A 24,951-nucleotide genomic window follows, 5' to 3' on the forward strand; every position below is an offset into this window, starting at 1 on the left:
CGTTGCTCTGACACTTGCCGGCCCTCACCTGGGTCTGGGAGTCACACACCCCACCCCACCCCACCCCGCCCTGGAGGAAGCACAGGCAGGGCCCAGGGCAGGGGCAGCGGGAGTGAAGTGCGGCATCTGCACGTCCACAGGAGGCAGCAGGGTTCTGGAAAGGGTCACGGTGCTAGAGAGAGAATTCACAGAATTCACACACGGGGACCTGGCAGGGAGGGCAGAGGGGCTCCCCTGGGGCTGACCCTGGGGGGCTGGGGCCCTGAGCGGCATGGGGCCTTAGTTCCAAGCAGGGATGCTCCGCTGCCTCTGGGGACAGCTTGGGGAGGGGCACCCTCAGCGGGGCAGGGCCAGAGGCTGCTCATGCGCTTCAAGGCACGCACGGCCCCCAGCACGCACGGCCCCCAGCACGCACGGCCCCCAGCACGCACGGCCACAAAGCATGATCTGGCCCCACACGTCCACAGCCCCGGGATCGGAGAGAAAAGGAACAGGCTCTTCTGTGGCTTCTGTGTGCCCTTGGCACCGGGAGGGGTGCAGTGAGGCTCTGCTGTTCCAACCTGATCCCAGACCCACCTGGCAAAGTGTCCTGCACGGAGGCAGCTAATCTGTTCCGTCTCCGCCGCTTCTCTCCGGGCCTTTTGCTCCCACAGCCTCTGTGCTGCTCGCCCCGGGCATGGACAGACGCTCACTGGACCCTGCTCAAGCCAGGGTTTCCGTGGCCTGGTGGCCTTCTGCGAGCAGCTTTCCCTCGGGAAGGTGGTTAGACGGGCAAGAGTTGCCGTCTCAAAGGGTTCCAGGGGCCAGACCTAGAGGAGGGGGAGTGGAAGGGGCAGGGGGAGGCCGTGGTTCAGCGCCCAGGTCCTCCAAGAACCTGAGCCACTGCCGGGCTGCTCCAGGGGACCAGGAGCCCAACACTGCCGGACTGCTGAGTTTTCTTTTAAAGAGAGAAGTCAGAAATTTGTTGTCATTTTTAATGCGAAATCCCCCACTTCTAAATGCTAACTGGAAATACTGTGGGGTGGGGAACAGAGTTGGCGGGAGCACGGCAGCCCGAGCTGTCCCTGCCGCAGCCGCTGTGCCTTGTCAGAGGAGGGCCCCGCTCCTAGGGCAGGTGCACCCGCTCAAGAAACAGCACCTCACGGGCTCCGGTCCCACAGACTGTGACATCATAGTCCCCACCTGTCCAAGGACCCACACTCGAGGGGCTTGGGCAGAAGATAACACGGCGTGGGATGGGGGAGGGACAGGACCCAGGAACGAGTCCCTGCTCGGGAGTTCAGACCCCAACCCCAAACCAGAACCTCCCAACCGGCTTCCCCACGGCACCCTTCTGGGAACCCCTTCAACTGTGGCCCCGGGACTCTGCCCAAGCCTTGTGAGACCAGAATCCTGCAGGGGTGACCAGGAATTTGTTTTCCAAAAAACCTTTTTTTAAAAGATGTATTTATTGACCCAAAGGGTTGTGGGGAGGAGCCGAGGGAGAGGGAGACCCTGCAAGGCGCGTAGCCCCACGCGGGGCTCGAGCTCACAGCCCCGAGATCATGACCTGAGCAGAAAGCAAGAGTCAGACGCTCAACTGACGGAGCCCCCCAGGGGCCCCCCAAAACTCTGTAGTAACGCTTTCTATCACATGGGGTGTGAGGTCCCCACGGGCACGTGTTCCGTTCGCCCGGAGTCATCAAGTCTGGGCTCCGCCGAGAGTCATTTCCAAGGAAGAAGGAGAGGGAGACGGGACCGAGGCGCTGCGTGGTTGGAAGTAGGGCCCACGTGTCCACCTCCTGGCCCTGCAGGTGTCTCAGACCTCGGCCACCCCGTGGGCTCCCCATCACTGTCCTCTTACCGCTTTTCCTAAAATGGACTCACTTAATGGGAAAACCAGCCATAAACACAAGGAGAACCGCCACGTTAGGGGGTCGCGGGCCTGACTGTGCGCCGAAGGAAGGGACCGCGGGCCGCGGAGACTGAGGACACGGCCGGAGGGTCAGGAGGTGATGGAAACCGACTGGCGGGGAAGTGGGACTCACGGGGGTAGGAGGGTCTGGAAAGACCCCTCCGCGCCGGTCCACACACGGTCTGTGGACCCTGATGCACCTCAGGGGATCGCCTCCGAGGCCCCGATCCGTGTGTCAGGGACACCCTGCCCCCGCGGCCTGGCCGTGTGTGAGAGATGTCCCCTCCCTGACGCGGGGTCTCGAGGGAGCCGCCGGGGACCTGGCCCCACAAGCCAGACCATCAGTCAGACCACGGGGAACGCCGGAGACTCGGCGCAAGCCCTGAGGTGAGGAACCTTCGTGTTCAAACCGGCCCCCGAGTGCCCGTGGCGCACATGTCCACGCGGCGCCTCCGCGCAGTGGGTTGGGGCACAGCCGGGGGGCAGGAGGGGCGGGGAGCCCCGCTACCACCCGGCGCGTGGACCCGCTCAGACCACGTGTCGCTCAGTCATGGAAGCCGGTCGCAGAAGGCCGCTGAGGACGTGAGTCCAGGCGGAGGACGTGTCTGGAACAGGCGAGTCGGCGGAGACAGATGCTCCATCGCTGGGGGAGGGGAGGCCGCGACCATCCCGGCTCCGGGCTGGCGGGGCAGGAGGGACCCGCTCGGGCAGCGGGTAGAGTGGGGGGGCTCACGGGGGTGAGTCTCCTAAGTACCGCGGAGCCGGATGCTTTAAAATGCTGTGTCACTTCTATTTCAGTTAAAAGGAACCTTTAAAAATGTATACGTATATTTGTAAGAGAAACGGGGTTAGAAGGGACAGGGACGGCTCCGCGCGTGAGGCTGAGCCCAGGGCATGGGTCGTGAGGCCGAGACTCTGGGCAGCAGATGCCCGACCCCTTCCTCAGACAAGAACGGTGGGAGCCGGGGGAAGGAGGACATGGCGGTGCCCCCACCAGGGGAGGGGGAGTCCCCGACGCCCAGGGTTCTGTCGTGCAGAAAACCCTCCCGCCTCCCACCTGCCCCGGCCCCGAGTCGTGGGGGAGAGCCCCGGGCCCAGGCCGTCTTCGCCACCTCCCAGGCTCTGCTGTGTGCAGCGGCGGGTACGGAAGAGCCCCGGGCGGGAGTCAGCGCATCTCGGGCCAGAGGGGGAAGTGTCTGGAATCAGCCGCTGCCTACAGACTCATGGGCGCCTACAACACTCTCTGGTTTCGGTGGAGCCGCCGCTATCTGCTGCCTCCTGCGGATCACAGGCGCTCCCTTAATCCTCCCGCCGGACAGAAGCATTATCCCCGCTGGAAAGAGGCAGCCACGTGGAAAGGAGGAGAGGGCCGGGCCCCACGAGGTCAGCGGAGGCTGCCCCACACCCACGCGGGCTTGAAGGGCTCACGCCTGACAGCGCGCTCCCCAGCGAACAGTCGAGACCACCGACCCAGCGTCCTGAGGGGCCGTGGCCGTCCTGGGGATGCCTCGACCTCAGACCTGTCTTGCGGGACCCAGGCAAGGACGGGTCTGGGCGGAGTGCCGCGTGCGTGGTCCCTTGTTCCAGCAGGACCGGGTGTGGAGACCCACGGGGCCTCTACGCTTCCCCACAGAGAGCAAACAAAGCTTCTTCCGCGGTCCTTGTGACGGGCCTGACCGCGTAGGACAATCCTGGACGCAGCTCCTGGCAGGACGGTCTCTCTTGTGGTCGAGGCTGCCCTGCAGGGCCGGGTCATGTGGGGAAACCCTGTGTAACTTCCTCAGCCTCCCCGTCCAAGCAGAGTCCGCTCCTACCGGATTCACTGGCCGACGTTTTCAAGCAGGTCACCTTCACCCACCACTGTGCCGAGGGACAGGCCAGACATCCTGGGTCAGGATGAGTCCAAGTTCCTGTTCCACTAAAGGGAGCTGTTGACAAGCAGAACACACTGAATGTTCCTGCCGTCACCTCAAACCTGGCCTATCTGCCCATCTTCTCCGAGGGAGAGTTTCAACACTTCGTCGTGGCTTGAATCCAAGCTTGCGGCGTCGTCCGTGCCCGTCTCGGGGGGCTGACACTGCCCCTGAGTGTCCCTCTGCCCCATCTGGGGAGCCCCGGCGGGGGCCAGCTGAGGACTGACGGTGCCGCCCACGGAAGGCCGGCCACGGAGGGCCGTGGCGCAGGACACTGACAGCCCAGCGGTCACGTCCCGTTTCCCTGGCGCCTGAAGAGAAGAAGTGGCAGGGACCCAGCGCCCACCCTCCCAACCTTGACCAGCACCCACCCTCCCTGCCCTGCACGGTCCAGACACCTCCCAGAGCTCCCGGCCGCGACAACGTTTGCATCGGTTCCGTAACAAGCCATCCGGAGCCATCCGCCTCCCGCTCTTAGAGCCGCTGGGGGCCCCGCCCCTTCAGTCTCCCCTGGGGTGACACAGCCTCACCCCTCAGACCCAGCCAGGGGCGGCTCAGGCACGGCTCGTCTGTCCAGACTCCCCCACTCTCTCAGAGGCCCCAAGGAAGGGGAAAGTTTGGCAGAATAATTGGCCCAAGACAGCCGGGCCCTAGTCCCCGGGGCCTGGGGTAGGGCACAGAGCAAAGCGGACATTACGGGTGTGATTAAGGTCAGGACCCTGAGATGGGGAGACGGTCCTGGGGTGTCCACGTGGACCCAGTGTCCGCACAGGTCCTTCTAGGAGGGAAGCAGGACGTCACACAGGAGCCACGGGGCCAAGCCGCCCGCTCTGCGTTTGGAAGACCAGCCGCAAGGCAGGGAACGCCGGAGGCTTCTATAAGCTGGGAGGCAAAGAAACGGACCACACCCAGGGCTTCCAGAAGGAGCCCACCCTGCGTGAGCCCTGATGTTGTTAGTCCTGTCAGCCCCGTGTCAGATGTCCGGCCACCGGGACCGCAAGACAGGAAATTTCTGTCTAAGCCACGAGTTTTGGGCTCCCTTGTTACAGCAGCCCTGCAGCAGAGAGGTCGGGGTGCCGCTCTGTGGAGTGAGGTGTCCGGCCACCCTCTCCACTGTGGATGTGCCGCTGGAGCGTAGCGCACGCTCTGTTCCCTCCGAGCCCCCTCGGCACGCACAGCCGGCCGATCCGCAAGGTCGCAGCTGTGGAACCAGAGCCAGACCGGCACCTGCTGTCGGGAGCCCCCCGGGAGCTCCCCTGTCCTAGCCGCCCTCCGCACAGGGGTCGGGCAGAAGGGCAGCCCCCAGCTGCAACCCCAGAACGTGGCCTTATTTGGAAACGGGTCTTCACAGACGTGACTAAGATACACTGAGGTCCTTCTGGGGTTGGGTGGGCTGTAGATCCAACGACTGATGCCCCCCAAGGCCAGGGAGGTTTGAACAGAGGAGAGGCCTCGGGAAGACAGAGGCAGAGATGGAGGGACGCGGCCACCGCCTGGGGATGCCTGGAACCCCCGGGAGCTGGAAGAGGTGGGAAGGTCCCCTCCCTGGGGCCTTGTTGGGGAGCCCGGCCCTGCAGATGCTCCCGTCCCCAGGACAGCGAGGGGATAACTATCTGTTGCTGAAGCCCCTCCCTGGGCTGACGTGCTGTAGCGGCCCCAGGACCTTGACACCTGACGCCACTACCACCTGCCACCCAGACGCCCTGATTCTGCCCCAAGTTTCAGACTTCCAGGGAATAGGATAGTGCAGTGGGCAGCTCTCGCTGAAGGTTTCTCTCCCGGGTCGTGGGTTCGTGGCACTCCATGTGGCTGTGCTTAGCTACCGCCCATCAACCCTCACCAACGCTCATTGTCCCAGTGCGTGACCACAATGTCTCCTTTCTGGGATTCATGGTCTTGTGGGCAGTTCCCACTTTGGGCCGCTGGGACCGGAATGGCTGCAAACAGTCTCGCACACGCCCTGGGGTCCACGCACACCCAGAAACGGGACTGCTGATTCACAGGTGCGAGCCAACACTGCCTAAACATGTCTGGAGGCTTGAACTCATCTCCACGCCCTCCCAAAGCACGGTACGGAAACCAGGGCCGCTGCGCATACCTGACACCGCTCGTCCTCTTGGCCGAAAGCAAGGACAGAAAGCACAGTGGGACAGGGCAGGGGTCAGGAAACTCAGGGACCCAGGGGACATTCATCCGAATGGGGTTTTGTCACCGGCAGAGCTCTAAAAATACGTACAGAGCTGGGTTAAGGCTGTCCAGGTTGTTGGGCTGGAGCGCTTACACCTGCTGAGAAGTTACGACGCCGACCGTGGCCTGGGCCGCAGGCCGTGCAGGAGGGCTGTCGGGATGTCCACAGGAACGGGCTCTGTCCTCTGCGGGGTCCCAGGGATGGGCCTGAGCTCCTGTGTTGGGTGAGCGAGGCCGGGTTTCCTCTGGAGCCCAAGAGAGGAAGCAGGAGGCAGCAGGCCGTAACGGGGCAAGGAAGCCGGACGCCGGCTCTGGTGTCGGAGAGGCCAGGAGTCTCGGTGCCCTTGCTATGCCCGGGGTGGTATCCGGCTCCCCCTTTCATCCCACTTCCCTGGCTTTGTCCGGCTGCTCCTGCGCACAGAGCGTACCGGTGCTCTAGCGAAGCAGAGAACAGTACTGGGACGGACCGCACCGACTCCCCCTTCTCTCGCGATGGTCCTGGCCCGCGCGGCCCCTCGTGCGTGGGTTCCCAGGAGGCAGCCTCTGACGCAGGGACGTGAGGGGAGGGCTTGCTGGGGGTGGGGGCGCTCCGCTGGGCGGAGGAGGATGCAGCGCACACGGTCATGATAGGGTCCGCAGCCCCCCACCCCAGGAAGGGGAGACCCAGTCCCCACAGGACATCTGGGCCACGCCAGGCGGCGTCCACTCCAGCAGGCCGAGCCCAGCCAGGCACCAGCCCTGTCATCCCCACGCAGCTCCCGGACACACGGCGGCTTCCACAGCCGCGCTGAAGGCTCCTAGCACAGCATCCTGGGCCGGACTCTCGTGCTCGAAGCCACACGGGGAGCCCCGGCTTCAGGGTCCTGCGGCGTCCGGCAGCTCAGCCGGGCTCCACTGTCCCCCACATCCAGAGGGAGGGGTGCCCCTGCTGACCGCCCTCCGCACCCCTCCTGCCCCTCTGGGCCCTGCCCTGCGTGTGGATCGGCCTCTTGCTCCTGCCATGCTCAGACACGTGCCCGGGCAGGGAGGCTCCCCCGCGGCTGCTGCGTCTGTCCCTCGGAGTTCTCCCCACACCACGTGCTCTCGGCTCCTGAAGCAGGCCTGGGAAGTGGCCACCCTGTCAGGGGCCCTCAGAGTGTCCTAGAGGGGAAGGGGCAGGAAGGATGAATCAGAGACCACTTGTCTTATCCCTCACCACCTAACAGATCACGGCTGGGGAAACGGAGCCTCGGAGAGGGGGCCACGTGCTCAAAGCTGCGTAGCAGGACAGCGGTGGGCCAGGACCCTCACAGATCCCGGGAGGACTGCCTACCCCATTCTATAGCTTTCATCTAAGCGTCTCCAGGAATCTCCAGGATCCAACATGTTCTTACACGTGAGCAATGAAAAGAAGCCAGAAGCCAATTCCCAACAACCCAGGAAAGCTGGGGGGGAGGAGAGAAGGCTCTGTGTCTGGGGAGCAGCTGCAGTGAGCCTTGGAGGCGCACAGACGGGAAGAGAGCAGGACTCAGCAGGCAGGAGGCAGGGAAGGGCAGCTCAGTGTGGAAACGGTGCGTGCAAAGGCCCTGAGGTGCGTCCCAGGCTCAGAACAATGTAGCAATGAGAGAAGGCCATCATGGCCGGAATGCAGAGGGAGGGGGAGGTCGTCTGGCAACATTTAGATAAGTGGGCAGGTGGCCAATGTGCGAGGCCCTGGGAGCATTTGAGGATGCGGGTCTCCGTGTCAGAGGCAATAAAGTGCTTTATCCCGCACCTCTCAGGTTTGCTTCCGGCATCTTCCCGGTGTTCACGGAGGCAAGGGTAGAAGCGAGGAGCAAACAGGGCACAGGACAGAAACTGTGGCCTCCTCAGAGGATCCCACACCCCGCAGATGGACTGACAGTAACGCACCAGCCCCTCCAGGGCCGGCCGGCCGGCCTGAGAAGTCTAGCCGCTGGTCTTTCTGACTTTCGGGAACCAGGACTCGGGAAACCAGCGACCTGAACACCTCCGCCCTACCTAACCCTACCTCTCCGCCGATCTAGCAATTCCCGCCCCAGACCCGCCCCGCCCCCACAGAAAACCCCGGTCTGGCCCTAGAGGTCAGATGGCCTCCTTTCGTAAGAGCTCACACACTTGTCCTCCGTGAGTCCGGTCTGGACGTATCCTCCGGTGGTTGGTGTGGCCCCCCCTTCCCTTCCCAAGAGCATCCGCGGGGGGCAGCGTGGGGGGCGGCTCCCCTCCTTCCGGCCTTCCACAGGCGAGTCCACTTCCTAGCTCTTTCTCTCTGGACCCTGGGCGGCGCCCGTCAGAGCCCGCCGCTGACGCTATCACTGTCCCTAGTCGGTGGCCCCCGGTGTGCTCTGCCTCCTTCCGCAGAGCCCGTAAGGACCCCAGAATCCTGGGAAGAGAGCCGGGGAGAGGGCTGCGAACCTGCTTTCCATCCACACCTGAGGACCCCCGAGTGGCTCACATGTGCATCCCGCAGCTGTTCCGGAAGATGCCGTGAGCGGAAGCGGTGGGAGGTCACGCTGGGCGGAGAGGACTGAGTCCCAGCCGGGCTCACACGCTCACCAGACTGAGGGCCTCCCGCTGTCACACGCTCTCTGGCCGGCTGCCTCAGCGTCTGCATCCGTGAGACAGTCTGGGTGCAGCTCTCTGGCTTTCTGAGTTTGTGCTTCTGACCCATGGGAGCCCGGGGAGGCAGCCAGTTCCTGGAGCCATCTTTGTCCTCCGCCGACGGGTGTCAAGTCCGGATGAGTCAGGCCACCAGAAGCAAGTCCACTCAGGGCTGACAGCCGCTCGGGGAGAAGGCGGAGGTGTCGGCCTGGGGTGACCTCCCGGGACGGCAAGCTGGGGCCCACAGGTGTGAAGCCTGGAGGTCATCCCAGCCGGGGCTCCATGACCTTCTCCTGGGCTGTAGCAAGGTCCCCAAGAGGTCATGACCCTCCCCACCCTGCCAAGGAGGCCTCATCAGGTTGGAAGCAGAGGTGCAGCCTCGACGAGAGTGGGTTTGCGGGGGGAGGAGCCCAGCCTCGGAAAGCGGGTGACTCCCAGGAACTGCGAAGGGCTGAATCCTGGCCCCGTCCTCACAGGTGGGGGTGCGGATCCTGTGGTCTGCAGGCACATCAAGCAGGCACAGTGAGACCAAGGCAGAGCCCAGGCAGCCGCACGTCCAGGACACACTTTAAAGACTGTGTACAAAGGGCGCAACCCTTCACAGCCCAATGAATTTGCACCCCCCAGATCACAACACAGAACAGTGTCTATGTCCCAGAGAGCCTCTTGATTTGTAAAAGCTCATTGAAAAAGTATTGTTTTTGTGAATGGATGAATCGTCTGTGTGATTCAAGTCCCGCAAGGAGCAAAAGGGCGCAGGCGACAATCTTTTCCTGCCACACGCCCAGCCCCTCTGGTTCCCTACCTGGAGGTTCCCCGGGTTGGCTGATTCCCACAGACTCTCCCCGAGATCTTCCAACCTCGGGGAAATGCATTTGTATACTCTTTCCGCCTTTTCTTTCTTTTTAAGATTTTATTTCATTTATTTGAGAGAGAGAGGGGACACAGGCAGGGGGAGTGGGAAAGGGAGGAGCAGGCTCCCCGCCGAGCAGGGAGCCTGAGGTGTGGCTCCGTCCCGCTGGGATCATGACCTGAGCCGAAGGCAGATGCTCCGCTGGCTGAGCCAACCCGGCGTCCCTGTTTCCACCTTTTCAATCAAACTGGGGGCGCCCTGAGTCACCGTTCCCCGCGCCACCCGTCCCACGTGACGATGTGCTCTGTTCACAGGCTGTACCATTCACCACGTGAAGAGCCTGGTTCAGTGGTTCCCGGCACACTCACCGGGGTCGCACCGCCACCGCCACGGTCGAGGTGAGGACACACTTGTCCCCGCAGTCGGCTGCCCCAGCTGCATCGCCCTCCCCTGTGTGCTTGGAGCGGTCCCACGCCAGCTTCTGTGGATTCCCGGCGCTGCTCCCCTGCGGGGCGTGTGCTTCTCAGTTCAGCCCTGAACGCTCATGACGCGGGGGACTCCGCAGCCCCATGGGCCGGACACAGGTCCTCAAACTCCCTCTGTGTCTCGGCAGTGACGACCCCACCGATCCGGCGGGACAAAACTCCTTAACCAGACTGTGGTTGGGCCTCCTCTCAGACCTCTGGCCCTGGTCCTCCTCAGGACGAGCCAGCGGACGGCCTGCAGGTGTGGGACACCGGCTCTGCCCGGGCCCCACGCGGCCGCCCTCCAGAAGAGGAGCCCTGGCCTGTCCCCCGGGTGCCGGCAAGCTCGTGGTCCCAACGCCACAGCCCAGGCCTTCCAATTACAGTCTCTCCCTCCTCAGTCCGGACGTGGGTTTTATGTAACAAATCCCTCCCTGTGGGATGGCCGCCGCCCGCCAGGGACTGAGCGGAGCCCAGAAATCAGACAGCAGCCACTTCAACGGAAGGGGTCTGGACGCAATCCTACCTCCCACGGTGGATCCCTGAGAGCGAGGCTGAGCTGTCCACACAGACGGACCCGCAGCCTGGAGAGAGGTCGCCACGGTGAGAGGAACTGGACCGGGTGGCCGTCTGTCCAGGAACACCCTCCCACTGCCCCGGCTGCCCGGGGGCACTGAGCTGGGCCCTCCCGGAAGGCCAGGCAAGTGCTCCCGGATGACTGAAGTCAGCTGCCTGGTTGTTAACAGTCTGAGCAGCTCGTGAGGATGGGCAGTGGGCCCTGCTGACCTCGGGGTCGGCGATCGTCCACACGCCGCTTTCCCCACCTCAAGCCGGGGGCTGTCGAGGGGCTTCAGAAGGTGACCTCCCCGGGAGGGCCGGTGGGACCACACGTGGGCAGGGATGGACCTATGCCTTGACTCTGGGCCCCGAGCCCTCCTCTGGGGAGTGGGGAGAGCCTCCCGGGGGCCACGTGCCATGCTCCAGACACTGCAGAGGCTGCTGAGGGAGAGGGAGCTTCTGAAGCCTTCTGTGCCCTCTCTGACCTGGACGGGGGAATGGGTAGAGGCTCGTTCTGTGAGTGACCTGCTCAGCCGGGCGCCGCAGGCATGTGTGCTGCAAACTTCTGACTTTAATCACACGGCTGGGCTCCTGCTGGCGGAGAGAGAAGCTTCTGGGTCTTGCCTGAACTGGACCCCAGGTAGCGCAGAGGGCAGCACTCTGTGTTTGGCATGCGAGAATTCAAAGCCTTTGCTCTGCCGGGGGAAGGCGCCTGGGTCCCCAGCCACACCGCTGGTGCATGTGGGGCTGGTGCACGTGGGGGACGGTGCGCCTGCCTTCATGGGTGCCACGCCCACTCTGTCTCTGGAGGCTGTTCCTTAGGGGTGTTGTGGGGCGGGGCAAGGATTTGCGGGACTCTGGAGCCCACAGAAGGGTCCTGTATTTGGGGCACTCAGAAAGGGTCTTGTCTGGACGCACACACTCCCTCCCTGGGGTCCTGGGGACACCCCAAGGCTCCCGAGCTCTCACACCTGGCCCTGAGGTCACCCCATCTCCTCCAACTTGGCTCAGAATCCCCATTTCCCTCGTCGGACCCCTATTTCCACAGCCTGCGGAAACCCTACATCCATGGTGGTTCCGGCCAATTCCGCAGGCATGGGTAAACATCTCGCAGAGGCGGGTCTGACCCCCTCACCCCCTCGCTAGTCTCCATACAAGCACCTGGAGAGGATTTCCTAGGAATTGGGGGCCAGCGAGGAGGGGATACCTAGTAGCACCCCCCACCCCGCAGCCCTCTCCCCTGCTCCATCCGTTCCCCTCTGGTCTCCCTGCCCCTCAGAGGGAGAGCGGGGTCCATGGCGGTGGGTCGGCTGCGAACCATCCTTCAGCGGAAGGACAGCTGTCCCCGGGCTGGGGCCAGAGCCACAGGTTTCCCCCCTGCTCCCCTGGCAAGGGACGTAGGATTTCTGTGCGCTCCTGGACGCATCAGGAGCTGAGTTTAGCGGGGCTCCCTGGAGCAGATGGGGCGGGGGGTACAGTGCTTGCGTGTGTGTGTGTGTGTGTGTGGGTTATGCACTGTTGTGGGCACCTGGCCCCCCGGGGCAGGGTAGGCGGGTGTCTACAGGGTCAGCAGCTCTGGGCAGCCCTGCCAACACGGGGTCGGGAGGCCCTGGTGATCTCCGGTTGGATTGGGTCGCACTCCCCTCGCCGAGCCCGTCTGAGGAATGGGGCAGAATCCCTTCACTGGGCACCCAGACCTGCAGTCCCAAAGTTCTGGCGTGGCCACCTCACGAAGCCCTTTCGACCCTGGCAGACCCTTGCCTGCCTGTCCTCCAGGCCCTGTCCAACGCTGATGCTCAGAACGCAACGTGTGGTCCGTGGGTCCGTGGAGAGAACCGCGGCCCTCAGTCCTGCTCTGCTCCAGGGCTCGGCCTCCCTCCTGGCCCCAAGCTAGAGATTCCCCTGCCCTCCTGGTGCCGGAATGGCAGTAGCCACAGCCGCCTGCAGGCTGGAGGCCAGACTCTCCCGCATTTCGACTGCAACAGCCCCTCCGAACTCCGGCTCAGTGGCCTCCAGCCTCCTCCCTGGCCTTCACCGCCCATCCCAAGCCAGGGGGCTGCGGCCACTGCGGTCACATCTGCGAACGAACGAGGTGTGCCAACAGGTGCCCGATCGGCCACCCCCGTGGGGACAACACCAGGGTCATCCCCGCACCCAAGGTCTGGCGCCAAACAAAGGACACAGGAGACCATAAGCAGTACATAAGAGTCTGATCGTTTTTCTTTAAAAACCAACGAAAAACCCCACACACAAAATCCCCAGAACTCCCCACCAAGTGCAAAAGGTTAGCCACCGACGGGAAGAGAGACGTTAGCCACACACGCCGATCCGCAGCAGGCGTCCCAGCTGGGCTGACGTGGCTGCCAGGGCAGCGGGAACACCGTGCGGCAGGGGTGGTCCTCAGCCCCGCAGAGAGATACACGAGGTGCCACAGCATCCTTTAAGTTAGTGACACGTTAGGACAGGAGAAAACAGCAGGTCCACAAACACACACTTGCTGCTTACGGCAGGGTTTGCTTTACAAGGAAAAAAAAACAAAGCGGGACAGATGCGCGTGCCCGGGACGCTGTCAGCAGAGGGGACAGGAGGAGCGGAGTTTCTGCCTCGGCCCAAGGCCGCCGTGGAAGCATCGCCTGGCGTCTGAGGGCAGGCGGGCCTCCCGGGGCAGGGGCAACCATGCCCCGATTCCCCACACCCACCTGCAGGCCACCCCAGAAAGGCCCCCGTGGGCTCCCCGCACCCCGCCCAGAGCCAGCACTGTGCTCGGGCACAAAGCAGGACAGGTGGACAACAGGCCGACTTAGCCTCCCGGGCGGCTCAGGCTGCTCTGGGTCCTGGAGCCCAGACGGATGGCGGCAGGCTGACCACGCCAAGCTCACGCGGCCCTTGGGGGCTGACGCGACATCTCGGGCTACAGCCCGCACTGGCCCCAGCGGCCGCCCCTGGGAAAGCACCACGGGCACCACAAAGACAAAAGCCCAAGGAGGCAGGGCAGCCCCAGGAGCAGGTGCAGGGACAGGAGCCCCAGCTTCGCAGCAATGGAGTCTGGCCTGGGAAGGGCCATGCAGGGGGGAGTGGGGGGCTCCCGCGCCAGGAGCCCCAGCCAGCTGCAGGTGCCTTCCCGGGGCTGGTTCTTCAGGCCCTGGGAGGAGACTGTCTCGAGGGCCTATCCGGCTAGGGAGCCCATCAGCATTCCCCATCACGGCGTCTGCCGTTCCTGCCAGGCCGCTTCTAGATTTCCAGAGCGAGTCTTTGCCCGGAAAACCTCTCGTTCAGTCCCGGTACCGGACATGGAACAGCCCAGCGTCATCCCGCGTTGTGCCTCTGCTCACGTGGGCGTCCAGGGTGGGACGTACGGAGCCGGAAGACCAGGCTGTCCCGGTGACTGGGTCTAGCCCAGATGCTGGCCCTGCTCTGCCGTCCCAGGGGGTGCACATGGGTGGGAGCCCGGGATCGTCCGGGCACCCGTGACCTCTGCCCGGGGGCCCCCCGACCAGCAGCAGACACCAGGTGCAGGAACCTGCCGTCCGCTGAGCCGGGGCTGGGGTTACTCTCGGAAGGCAGCTGTTCTAGTGACCTTCTCTCTTCTCTTCCGGGGGTTGGGGAGGGATCCACCCTTGGATCTTTAAGGCAAAGAGACTAAGTCCCAAGATTAGTTTTTGCTAAAGTCACTACATCTACAAGAACAACAAAAGAAAGCCAAGTGTGCGGTCGGTCTGGGCTGCCATCTGTCTGCCAGTGCAACTCGGGAGGTCCGCACAGTGAGGCCGGAGTCTCGGTGGCTCTGCTCCTGGGCCTGGAGTGCTGGGGACTCAGGATCCCCCCTTCCTGGAAGCCTGTGCTGGGCCGGGCACCGCGCCCCACCACACGCCCGGGGCCCCCGCAGGCAAGTCAAGCTGCAGGGGGCAGAGGGCAAAACTCTCACGATTCCCCATTTCTTTAGAAAATAATCATCTTAGTGGTGTCAACCTGACCCCAAATTTAAGTTAAAAAAATAACACAGATAAACAAAGGCTGAAGGAGGAGCCCCAGCGGACGAACAGCCTGCGGTAGCTCGGGGCCCGGCCTCCTCTCGGCGCTACACTCGTGGAGGTGAAGACAGAAGTCCGCTCTCTGGGACTAAAGTCGCACCAGTCTGCACTGGGGCCCCGGCCCCCGACCCGGGGGGGGCGGGCGCGGGGCGCTCCGCTGAGCTGCCTGGATGACGGGACCGGAGTCGCTTGTCAAGGGGGTGGGATGTTCCAACACCATCTTCGAGTGTTTTCTTTCCGGCAGCTTCTTGGTCCTTCTGGCTTACGTCTCCTGGGGCACCACCTGCATGAGCTTCTGGCAGAGGACTGTCGTGGAAACTGCGAGGGGCGTGGGGGACACGTGAGTTAGCTCGGGGACACCATGGGCGCGGGCGGCAAGGGCTGCAGCTCGCCCCGTGCCCCGTGGCCACAGCTCCTACAGCGGCACGAGCAGCCAGAGACCCAGAGTTCCTTCCGGAACCTCCTGATGCGCGCAGAGCTGCCCGGGGCCCGTGGGTCTCCCCGCTGTGGGGCTCCAGCCCGCACGCCAGCCGGGTGAGAGGCACCTCAGCCTCAGCCCAGGTCCGAGCCCGGGGCTCCTGGGAGCCACAATGGGGTGGAGGGGGTGGGCATGGCCTCCTCGAGGTGATCGCCACTCGCAGGCTGGCCTGTACAGGGGCCCGGCCAACACCCGCTGCCCACGGCCTCTGCGATCACTCATTTCCGGATGGAGGAGCTCCTGCTTCAGGCCCCCGAAGTGGCGTGTTCTGGAAGATGACGGACAGGGAGCCAATGGGCTGGGCTGGAAGCAAAGCTTCACCAAATGACCAGCAAGCCGGTGCCGGACAGAATGCAGAACCTGGCACTGGGTGACAAGGGCGCAGGCCTGCGGACGCCCTGACTTTCCTGAAGCCCGCCACATTCGATGTGATTTCAGTCACAGGCCTGAGCTTGGCTGGTGAAGGGAGCCCAGGACGGCATCCCGGGGTCCAACACTGTCCTTCTCTGCCTTTCTAGGTCAGCTGGCTGTGCTTAAGCTGGCGACAGACGGTGGGATTTCAGGACTTGGCCAACGCAGCCTGGGCCTCGGGAATCCCTTGTTCTGAGATTAGCAGGTGCCGAGCTGAGCGTCTTATCCCTGAGACACGTGGGCAAGACGTCACCGCCAAACACGCCATAGCTCCCCAAAGCTCCGTGAACGCCTCACTGCTGGCCCCAAAGCCAGGGCCTCACACACCTGTCACCGCCCCTGGCTGACCCTGGGCCCTGGGCCCGTGGGAGCTCCTCTGCTCCCGGATGGGGGGGTGTTAGACCAGAGCTGCAGACGGCCCTGCTCTGGGGTCTGGGGTGGGGGGCTGGGGGAGCTGAGGCTGGCCCTGGGGCCCTGGAGTGTAGACAGAGATACTCACAGATGCCATGGAGAAGCCACTTGGGCTTGTTTTTCCACCAGACCCCAAAGAAGTAGACGGGCAGGCCGCTGAGGATTATGGTGAAGCCGATGCCACACTCCACGGGGGTCTTCCAGAAGGAGACCGCGATCAAGAAGAGGCAGGCCAGGATGAAGAACACTGGGAGGGCCAGGTTCACCTGGATGGGGACGGAGCAGGCACTGACGCCATCCGCTGCGCCCCCGCCTCCCACCCCACACCCCCCACTGCCTGTCGCCCCGAGGCCCGTCCACCCCGCCGAACGCACACCCTCGCCAGAGGCGTCTTTTCCCTTGGGACCCCCACCCCCGGGTACCCTCTGCATCCCCCGCTCCCAGCCACTCTGAGCCACTCCTGTGTCGCTGGGTCGTGGCCGAGCTCAGAGCAGCTCTGGCCTCTGGGGCCTGTTCTGCCTTAGCCTCCACGGGCTCCGACCCGCACGGTTCTGAGTCGGCAACGGGGGGCGCCACCCGGCCTCAGCGCGGGGCCACGCAGGAGCTGCTCCGAGCACAGAGCGCAGACACAGCCAGGTCGGGCCCTTGAGGCTTCCCAAGGTCAGGGAAGGTCAGCCTCCTGGTTCCATCACAGGGTGGAGGCCTGGCTCAGCCCCTGACCCGCGGTCACCCAAGGGAGGGGCCCGGCACTTCTGGGAAGACCGAGGCCGCCGGCGAATCCCATAGCAGTACCCGCCTCCTCAGAGAGCCCTTTGTGGGCAGGTGGGCTGTGGTCTGTGCCCCACCGGCGGGCGGCCCACACACAGCGTTCAAGGCCACAGAGCTGCGGCCACGCCCACAGCTGGCAGCCGCTCCGGGACTCCCACCCTGCGTCTGCTCCCCGGGCCTCTGGCAGGCTGTCTACTCATCAGCGTCTATACACTGGAAGAAACTCTAGAGCATGAGGGACAAGCAAGGGTCCCACTCGGCCCACGGGTCATGCCGCCCTGGCCGCCTGGCCCCAGGGGGGCAGCGCCCCCCACCACAAGCGAGGGCCGAGCTGATCCCGGGCACTGAGGTTGCCTGTGTCCCCCCAGAAGAGCCCGTCCCAGGCCCCGCTAGGCTCTCTGCCAGAGAGGAGGCTCATGGACAGGTGCCCACTGCGAGGACCGCGCACCAGCACGAGCTGGACGAGGGACAGGAGCTGCCGGCTGGCGGCTGCCCAATGGCCACGACGAGAGGGTTGGGGCCATGGCTGACGTGCTCACGGGGCCTTCATGGCTGCCCTCCTGGGAGAGACAGGGTCACCCTTGAGCAGACAAGGGCAAGCACCCTGCTTCCTCCTGGGATGGCCACGGCCAGGGCAGGCGCCTCCACCCACACCCCAGCTGGTCTCCCCCCGCCGCGCTGGGGTCCGTCTTCCCAGGCTGGTCGGGGCCTCACCTGCCCCTGCCCTGTGGTGCTCGGCACCCCCCACATGCCAGGTGGGGGTCTCACTTATCACTCTGCCCTCCCTGGGACAGTAGCTCTAGGGCACGTGCGGTCTGATTTGTTCAGTGGCGAACCACTGCACCAGGAAGCGCGCGGCCGGCCCCAGGGTTCCCGGTTACGGCCACGACGTGAACTAGCTCCCTGTCTAGCTCGGAAGCACGTGCACAGAGATCTGACGCGGGCCTCGCGGGATGTTCCGGAGAGAGTGCCCTCACCCCTGGTTGGTGGAGGGAAGGCGGGGGACGGCGACCTGCCCGGCCACGGGCCACTAGGCACAGAGCCACCAGAGCCACGTGGCTGTGGAGCCCCGGCCGGCGGGCCGCTCACCTTGATGGGCCGCTCCAGCTCAGGCTTCCGGTAGCGGAGCCACAGCATCCCGGCGATGGCCAGGGCCACGCAGAGCCAGTTGAAGAAGCTGAAGAAGTTGATGACGGAGAAAATGTCTCTGGAGAAGGCGTACAGCAGCGTCATGACGCACTGCGAGCAGAGCAAGGCCGGGCTGGGACACGAGCACACGCGGAGCGCGCGGGCCGCCCGCGGACACCCCCTCCCCAGCCACGGTCACCCCCTCCCCACGGACACCGCGCGGGACTCCCGGGAGCAGCCCGCGCACAGCTGGCTCCGACACCCCCGCCCACACGCTTCCACACCGTTCCCACGCCTTCCGGTTCACAACTGCTATGTGTAATTTTTGGAACTAAAAACTCAAAAAGAAAAATGTACGAAGCGTGACATGAGGAAGCACTCGTGCTCATTATTCGTGTCTCCGCGTCGGCCAGCGTGCAGCCTGCGGACAGCACGCGAAGCCGGACAGATGGGCGGAGGACAGGGCGCGGACGGCGCGGCCCGCTTACCGTGAAGACGAGGGACGGCATGGGCGTCAGGAGCTGGGGGTGGATCATGGAAAGGACGGAGGGCAGGTGGCCCTCCCTGGCCCCCACGAAGAACAGCCTGTGGATGTAGGAGCGGGCGCTCAGCCCCTTCCCCACACCCTCCCCCGGGCAGGGCAGGGAGTGGAGAGGGCCCAGGCCCAAGCACCAGGCTCCCTGCGGGGCTTCCCGGCATCCTCCAGGGCTCAGCTGGCCAGGGCTTCGAAATGAATGCAAGGAGAAGTCCAGAAGGACACGGTTGGGTCCCCTCTAGCTGGGGGCCGCGGGAAGAGGGGGTTCGTGGCTCCCTTCTGTACCCCTCCAACGTGCCAGGACGAGACTCGGAGCGCACGTCAGAAGGTGGTGTGCGGTGGCCTCCCCTGCGCCCCAGGGCCCGGGGGACGCGGCGGGTCCGGGTTGGGGGACGCGGCAGCCCGGGCGGGGGCTCACCGAGAGGACGTGAAGAGGGACCCGTTGACGGAGCCGAAGCAGGACAGGCCCACGAAGACCGGGATGATCCAGGACATGACGCCCAGGTGGTAGGTCCCGAAGTCCTAGGCAGAGGGGGAGCGTGAGCCCCTCAGCCCCAGGGCCCGAGCCCAGCGCCCCCAGCTCTCCGCCCGGACAACAGGCCACGCGCGGCCGTCCTCACAGCCAGGCCCGGCACGCTTCTGCCTGTACAGCTTCCCACGGGCTCATCGTGAGAGGTCTGCACTCGAGTGGCCTCCTGGGGTCTGGACCTTGGGGACAGCCCCAGGGACAGGACCTGGGTCAGCACGGGGCGCTGCGCCTCAGTCCTCATCCGTACACTCAGCTACCTGTCCCTCCCGCAGGACACCGGGGGTCCCTGAGCACGGTGTCCCCACATCAGCACATCCGCTCAGGGAAAGGAGCGCAGCTGTCTCTGGCTGGGCCCCCAGCGCCGTCCCGCTGCCCAAGAGCAGAACTGGGTGTTTATTCAGAAGAAGGGGTTGTGTGTTGCCACAGCTTAGTCCACCGGGTCTGGGGGCCACCTCTGCTGGGCCCGGGAATGCCACATCCAATAAGCCCAGGGTCCACGGCGCCCCTGCAGGAGGCTCAGGCTCCCAGCAGCTCTGCTCTGTGCTCAGGGCTGCAGGCGTTGCTCACGGGGGACTCACCCCTCCCCCACGCCCAGGTGTCGCTCACGGGGGACTCCCGTGCGCTGGCCCACACCTCGCCTGGGGGAGGCCAGGCCCTGGCATGTGGCAGACCCCCAAGTCTCAGGGGGACCCAGGGTTAAGGGCCAGCACCCACTCCTTCCGGGGGTTGGCAAAGCGCCACTCAACCCTCCCGAGGAGGGAGTAGTTCACAGGGGCCTGGTCTGCTCGGATGGCATCTTACCACGGCCACGGCCTCCGACGTCAGCATCTGCTCTGTGGACAGCGTGGTGAAGTAGGCCAGGTTCGTCAGCACGTACACCAGGGTGACAATGGGGAGGGAGATGATGATGGCCAAGGGCAGGTTCCTGCACGGAAGGGGAGGCGGACATCATCCAAGGGCAGCCTGGCACAGGCCGGACCGGGTCCCGAACCTCACTGCACGGGGAAGGGGCTGGAAACTGGCAGGCGGGCGGCGGTGTGAACCTGGGCCAGGGATTGAGCCGCTCCAGCGCTGGGCCCGTGGGGGAGCCCGGTTCCAGGTCACACGGCCACCGTGAGGACGGCACCCCGCCCTGCAACCCTCCTGCCCCTCCAAGGCCGGCCCGGGGCTGGCTCTGAGACATGACCAGGCTCCCTCCCCTGTCACGTTACAGTAACAGAAGTCTGCGCGTGCTTGTACCTGTAGGGATTGATCATCTCCTCCGTGACAAAATTCAAGTAATTCCTAGAATTGAGAGCAGAATTTCACCACACGTCCCTCACACAACGCTTAGGGAAAACAACACCGACCCCAAGGAAGCCACTCCAGGCTGTTCCGGGCCCGTGGAGTGGGGATCCCCAACCCATGGGCGGGGCCCCCCTGGTGAGCCGCAGGGGCCCCGGGTCCCGAGGGACGTCAGCACTGCCCACCCCCAGGGCCTGTCCACCAGTGCAGTCTGTTTCCCCGCCCCGGGCAGCCAGCACCGTCTCTGAGGCAGGGGCACAGCCCGGCCCGAGGCGGGGGGAGGGGGGACACCCCGTGCACCTCGCCCCACACAGACCCGCTGCGTGCGCAGCTCTTCCCGTCCACTCCGTGCACGCATGGGCAGGCTCAGGGGCCACCCGAAGAGCAGCCCCCCATGGGCTTCCGTGTCTGCAGGGAAAGTGCTGCCCCATTGAGCTGGTTCCAAGGCCTCCCTGGCTGCTACCTGACCCTTTCCAGCACCTTCTGTGCCTGCCCACCCACCGCCGCCACTCATGTGGCTCAGGACAGCCTGCCCCGAGAGTAGAGGCCACGGCTGGGGACCCAAGGGGACAGAAGGCGTTGGCCAGAGCTGCAGGCAGGTACCTCGCTCCTGGTGGGGAGCGGTCAAGACGACCAAGCCCAGCGCCTGGTGCCCGAGTGCTCCACACGGGTCAGCAGAGGCCGCCAACAGGAAGCAGGCTCGCTATGAGCAGTGCCCAGGGCTGCGCGGACGCATGTTGGTGCCTCTCCGGGGCGCGCAGGGCCAGCAGCAGCTCCACAGCCTTGGCTGCATTCCCCAGAACTGCCCGTGGGCGGCCAAGAAACCTGATTTCTGGACACCTGGGGGCCCACCCAGCCCGTGTGTCCCAAGCCCAGAGACCCTGACATTCTAGAACCTACCATCCCCCGTAGGCAAAGAGGCCGCTGTACAACGCCAGCACGATGTTCCCCACGTCCAGCTTGGTGCCCTCAAACGAGAACTTGGGATCCAGATTGGACACGTCACCTGGCAAAGGCCCGACAGACAGAAAGGAATGCCGGGTTAGAGAGCACTGCAAGGAGGTCACACCGCAACTTCTGGAACGTTCCTGGAGCAAAATTCAGTCACAAACAGAAACACTGGGTGAAGGATTTCCATGGCAGCAAATTGGATGCACCTGCTGAACAGCCTCGCCAGTGCTCCCACGCTCACGCTCGGGCCAGGAGCAAGCAGGCACAGGGGACCCGGGGGACGGGCCTCCAAGACGCCCCTTGAGCGGGAGGCAGTGCTGCAGACCCTCGATCACTCTAAGCCCAGCGGACTATGCGCTGAGGGGCGGGACGCCCACGAGCGGAGGCACATGTGCGCCCACCTGCGGTTCACTGGGGCAGAAGGGGGGCTGGTCAGCCCAGGTCATCTTGGAGGACACCCCCACAGAGCCCGTGACACAAGCCCCAGGTCAGGGACACCTGGGCTGCAGTCTTGGCGCCCACTTCGTGCTGGGAGAATCTCAGGCTGCTGACCCTAGAGCCAGGTTCCTCGCGGTGGGACAGTGTTCACAGCGGGACCTGGTGGCAAGCATCAGCAACAAACTTCTCACGGGTGACTCCGATGTGTCCCTGGAACCTGCCCACTCCAGAGATGGTGACGGTACAACGTGATGGGGCTCTGAGGGCCGGCCCCTCCCGGACAGCCGTCCCTGGGGGCATCACGGCCTTGGTGTCCGCCCAGACAGACGACAGCAGGGCCCGGCGGGGCTCCGTCCACCTCTCTGCAGACCGTTTCCACCGGGAGTGGCCCAGGGGGTCCTGATGTGCAGTCACACCACCCCAGTGTCTGCCCCCGTCCTCCTGTGGCTTCTCTGCTGGGTCTCCCCTCTATCTTACTGGGACGCATGTCACTGGATTTAGGGCCCATCCCAAACCAGGATGGTCCCGTCTCACACTTCCCCCTCAAATACAACCGTGACGACCCTTTCTCCACAGGGGTTTGGGTCCACCACCCACAGTGGCACACACGAAGGGGAATGGGGGTCTTGGGGGGGGACCCTGGCTATCAGGCTCTTTCTGACGCTCAGCCTAGTATGCTCTGGCCCAGAACCACCTGCCCCGTAACGAGGGACCAGCCTGCCCGTGAGCCCCATGCTTCTCCAGTGCTCCCAGCGCCCGGCTCTGGGGACACAGGACATGGCCAGTCACTCCGCCCACCCAGCCGAGGCCACCTGCAAGGCACACACAGCTGGGGGCGGGACTGCACGCTAGGTCGGGTGTGGACAGCTCGTTCGTTCGGGGACGTTTCTCACAGAGTCCTTATGGCTCTGCCTGCGAAGGCCTGTGTTGCTGCCAGCTAAGAAGCCATTGGCCCAGGCACCACGGGGTGAGCCAGGGATGCGGCCCCAGCCCAAAGCCAGGATCTGCGGACCGCCCGGGAGCCCAAAGTCTCCCCCACCCCCACCAGGGGCCTCAGTCACCCCAGGAACAGGTCACAAGGACAGCAGGGGAGGGGGCTTGTGGAGGGGACTGAGGAAGGGAGCTGCTGTCACACCCTGTCACCCCACTGGGAGAAGCACTTCAGGTCAGCTCCCTCTCCTCTGTGTTCGGGACTCCGCCCACGCCCGCCCTTGCCATCCTGGGGTCCTGCTGGGGCTGGAGCCTGAACAGCAAGGGGTCTTCGGGGAGGCCTGGCAAGCTGGCAGGAGGGCCCACCTGCCCGTCTCCACCGGCTCCAGCCGGAGGCGGGTGAGGCGGCCACTCCGCCGTGTCGGGATGTGTGTTAGCAGCTGCGCACGGCCGCAGCAGGGGTGAGCGAGGGTGCGGCGTGGAAGAGACATGGGGACCCCGTGTGGTCTCAGCACCCTCCCCACCACTGCCAGCTGCAGCGGGCACGTGTGGCAGTGTCTGGAGACGCGGGCTGGTCAGGGCCGGTGCGGGCTGTCTGGTGGGGGAGCAGGCAGCGCCGGTCAGCAGGCTCGGACGCGAGCAGGGCTCCCCCAGACGGCAGCGACACAGGGCGACTGTGCCCACGAGATGGGTGACCAATGCTTGCCCGCGGGCACCGCTCACACTGCTAGCGCAGACGCGCGGACTGTGCCAGGCCCCCAGACCGGGGGGGGGGGGGGGGGATGTCCTCAGACACAGACGAACAATGATGGTCCTCCAGGGCCACCATGTGCCAAGCTACCCGATCCCCCTTGCAGACCAGGGTAATGGGGGTGGGAAGGCTCAAGGCCCCAGGGAGCAGCTGTCTGGGAAAGCCCAAAGCTCCGTGTCCCACAGACACAGCCACAGGAAGCAGCTGCTCTGTGCACGTGGGGGCAGACGTGGTCCTTCCTCGCACCGGGGGAATGTGCCCTCCAACTGCTGTGCTGGGAGGACCAGGGCTACCCACAGTGCCTGCGTCCCCTGAGACCTGGCCTCTGTGAGGGGGGAAGGTCTGGTCAGACGCTCACCGCGGCTTCTCCAGGGCACCGGGAGCCTGTCTATGCCACAATCTGGAGATGGGCAGTTGGGGGCAGCGGCAGAGAATCCCAGAACCTCAGGATGGCCCCACCCCTTAGCCATGCTTTCCCACAGGGACAGCAGCCCTGGGGCACCCCTCCTGGGATGGGGACACTGTGAGAAAGCCAGCCCCAAACCGGGAAACTTCCACCATGCCGTAAGCTTCTGCTTCTTTTCCCACTTGATCCCTCCGGGGTTCTGTGGGGCGGTCACTGATGTCACGAGATGTGAACAGGGTCCCCCAAGAACTGTTAACCTGGCATGTCCGAACGTGACCTGGTTTGAAGACGGACTGAAGATGAGGACCAGAGGAGATCACGGATGAGGGCAGGCCCTGAAGCCTCACCAGTGTCCTTTGAAGACACAGAGACACAGGAATGGGCCACAGGGATGAGACTGAGACGGCAGAGTGCCACAGCCGCCAGAAGCTGGAACAGACAAGGAGGGACCCCCCCCTCCCCAAACAAATTTCAGAGAGAGTACGGCCTTGTGTTTGGACTTCCGTTCCCCAGAACCACGAGGGGACAACAGGACGCTGTCTGCAGACAGACCGATGGGCCTCACTGTCTGGGTCAGATGCCCTGGTCTCCACTCCATGCCTCACGGGCGTGGCTGGGACAAGCTGTGGCCTTGGGTGCCGCCTTTGCCATCACCGGCCAAGTAAATGGTGTTCGGCCTCAGGCTTCTGTTCTGTAAGACGGGCTGCCCCGCATGGGGCCGCGGGGCCTTGGCGCAGTCCCGCCTGGCGAGTGGCCTGTGTGTGACTGGTGCCCTTCGGGCTTGGGCAGAAAGCACCGTGATGGGTCTCTGACTCCAGCCAGAGCCCAGCACGCAGGAGGGGAGGCTTTCTGCAGCCAGCTCTCGGGCTCCTCTCTCCCATGTCCCCACCCCGGAGGGACGTGTCTCGCATGCGGTGCTGTCCTGTGTCTGACTGGTGTCTGGAAACAGTGCTGCGGCAAGAATCCGGGTTTGGGAGGCTGGTTGGTGCTTCTTCACCTGGCCAGCGTCTGTCCCTGGGACCCTCTTTAGACCCTCAGAGGGATGGGCTCCTTGGCCTCAAGATCTGCTCCGAACCTCAAATCCCAGTTGTAAAGGGGCCTCTCCCCACTGAGCATGCTGCGACAGACCTCTGAGAAACCAGTGTGCCCAGCATAGGCCTCCAGGGCTGCCACGGCCCAGGGCACGGGCGGGCAGAGGGCTGAGGCCGGAGAGCCCCGACTTGGCTTTCAGGCTGGAGGGCACGAGCAAAGCACGTGATGGCCAGTCTGTCCCGATTCCGGACGCTGACTCAGTTCAGATGCGCGAGGGCCCAGGGGAAAGGCCTCCAGTAAAAGTGACCAAAGAATGGGGCGCTGGGGGGGCTCAGTGGGTTGAGTATCAGACTCGTGATTTCGGCTCAGATCCTGATCTCAGGGTCGTGGCACAGGGCCAG

General features: G+C 64.6%; 1 protein-coding gene across 2 annotated transcripts in view; it reads right to left on the reverse strand.

Annotated features, from left to right (window-relative positions):
- Positions 1 to 3,952: 3,952 nt before the first annotated feature.
- The window catches only part of SLC7A5 (solute carrier family 7 member 5), a 38,358-nt gene continuing 17,359 nt past the window's right edge, over positions 3,953 to 24,951 (reverse strand). The window contains exons 3-12 of one of the 2 annotated variants that reach the window (XR_004281294.1): positions 20,943 to 21,048; positions 19,998 to 20,042; positions 19,560 to 19,683; positions 18,648 to 18,751; positions 18,183 to 18,279; positions 17,656 to 17,805; positions 15,887 to 16,064; positions 13,940 to 14,816; positions 5,029 to 5,034; positions 3,953 to 3,965 (exon numbers count right to left, since the gene is read on the reverse strand). Coding sequence is in view for 1 of the 2 variants with exons in the window: in XM_032324965.1 (XP_032180856.1) it covers positions 14,761 to 14,816; positions 15,887 to 16,064; positions 17,656 to 17,805; positions 18,183 to 18,279; positions 18,648 to 18,751; positions 19,560 to 19,683; positions 19,998 to 20,042; positions 20,943 to 21,048 (860 nt within the window). In the remaining variant the exon portion in view is untranslated. Of the gene's footprint in view, positions 3,966 to 5,028; positions 5,035 to 13,926; positions 14,817 to 15,886; positions 16,065 to 17,655; positions 17,806 to 18,182; positions 18,280 to 18,647; positions 18,752 to 19,559; positions 19,684 to 19,997; positions 20,043 to 20,942; positions 21,049 to 24,951 lie in introns of those variants that run through there. The other variant, XM_032324965.1, reaches the window with a different exon arrangement.

This window comes from Mustela erminea, chromosome 19 (genome assembly GCF_009829155.1).
Source record: "Mustela erminea isolate mMusErm1 chromosome 19, mMusErm1.Pri, whole genome shotgun sequence".
NCBI classification, from domain to species: domain Eukaryota; kingdom Metazoa; phylum Chordata; class Mammalia; order Carnivora; family Mustelidae; genus Mustela; species Mustela erminea.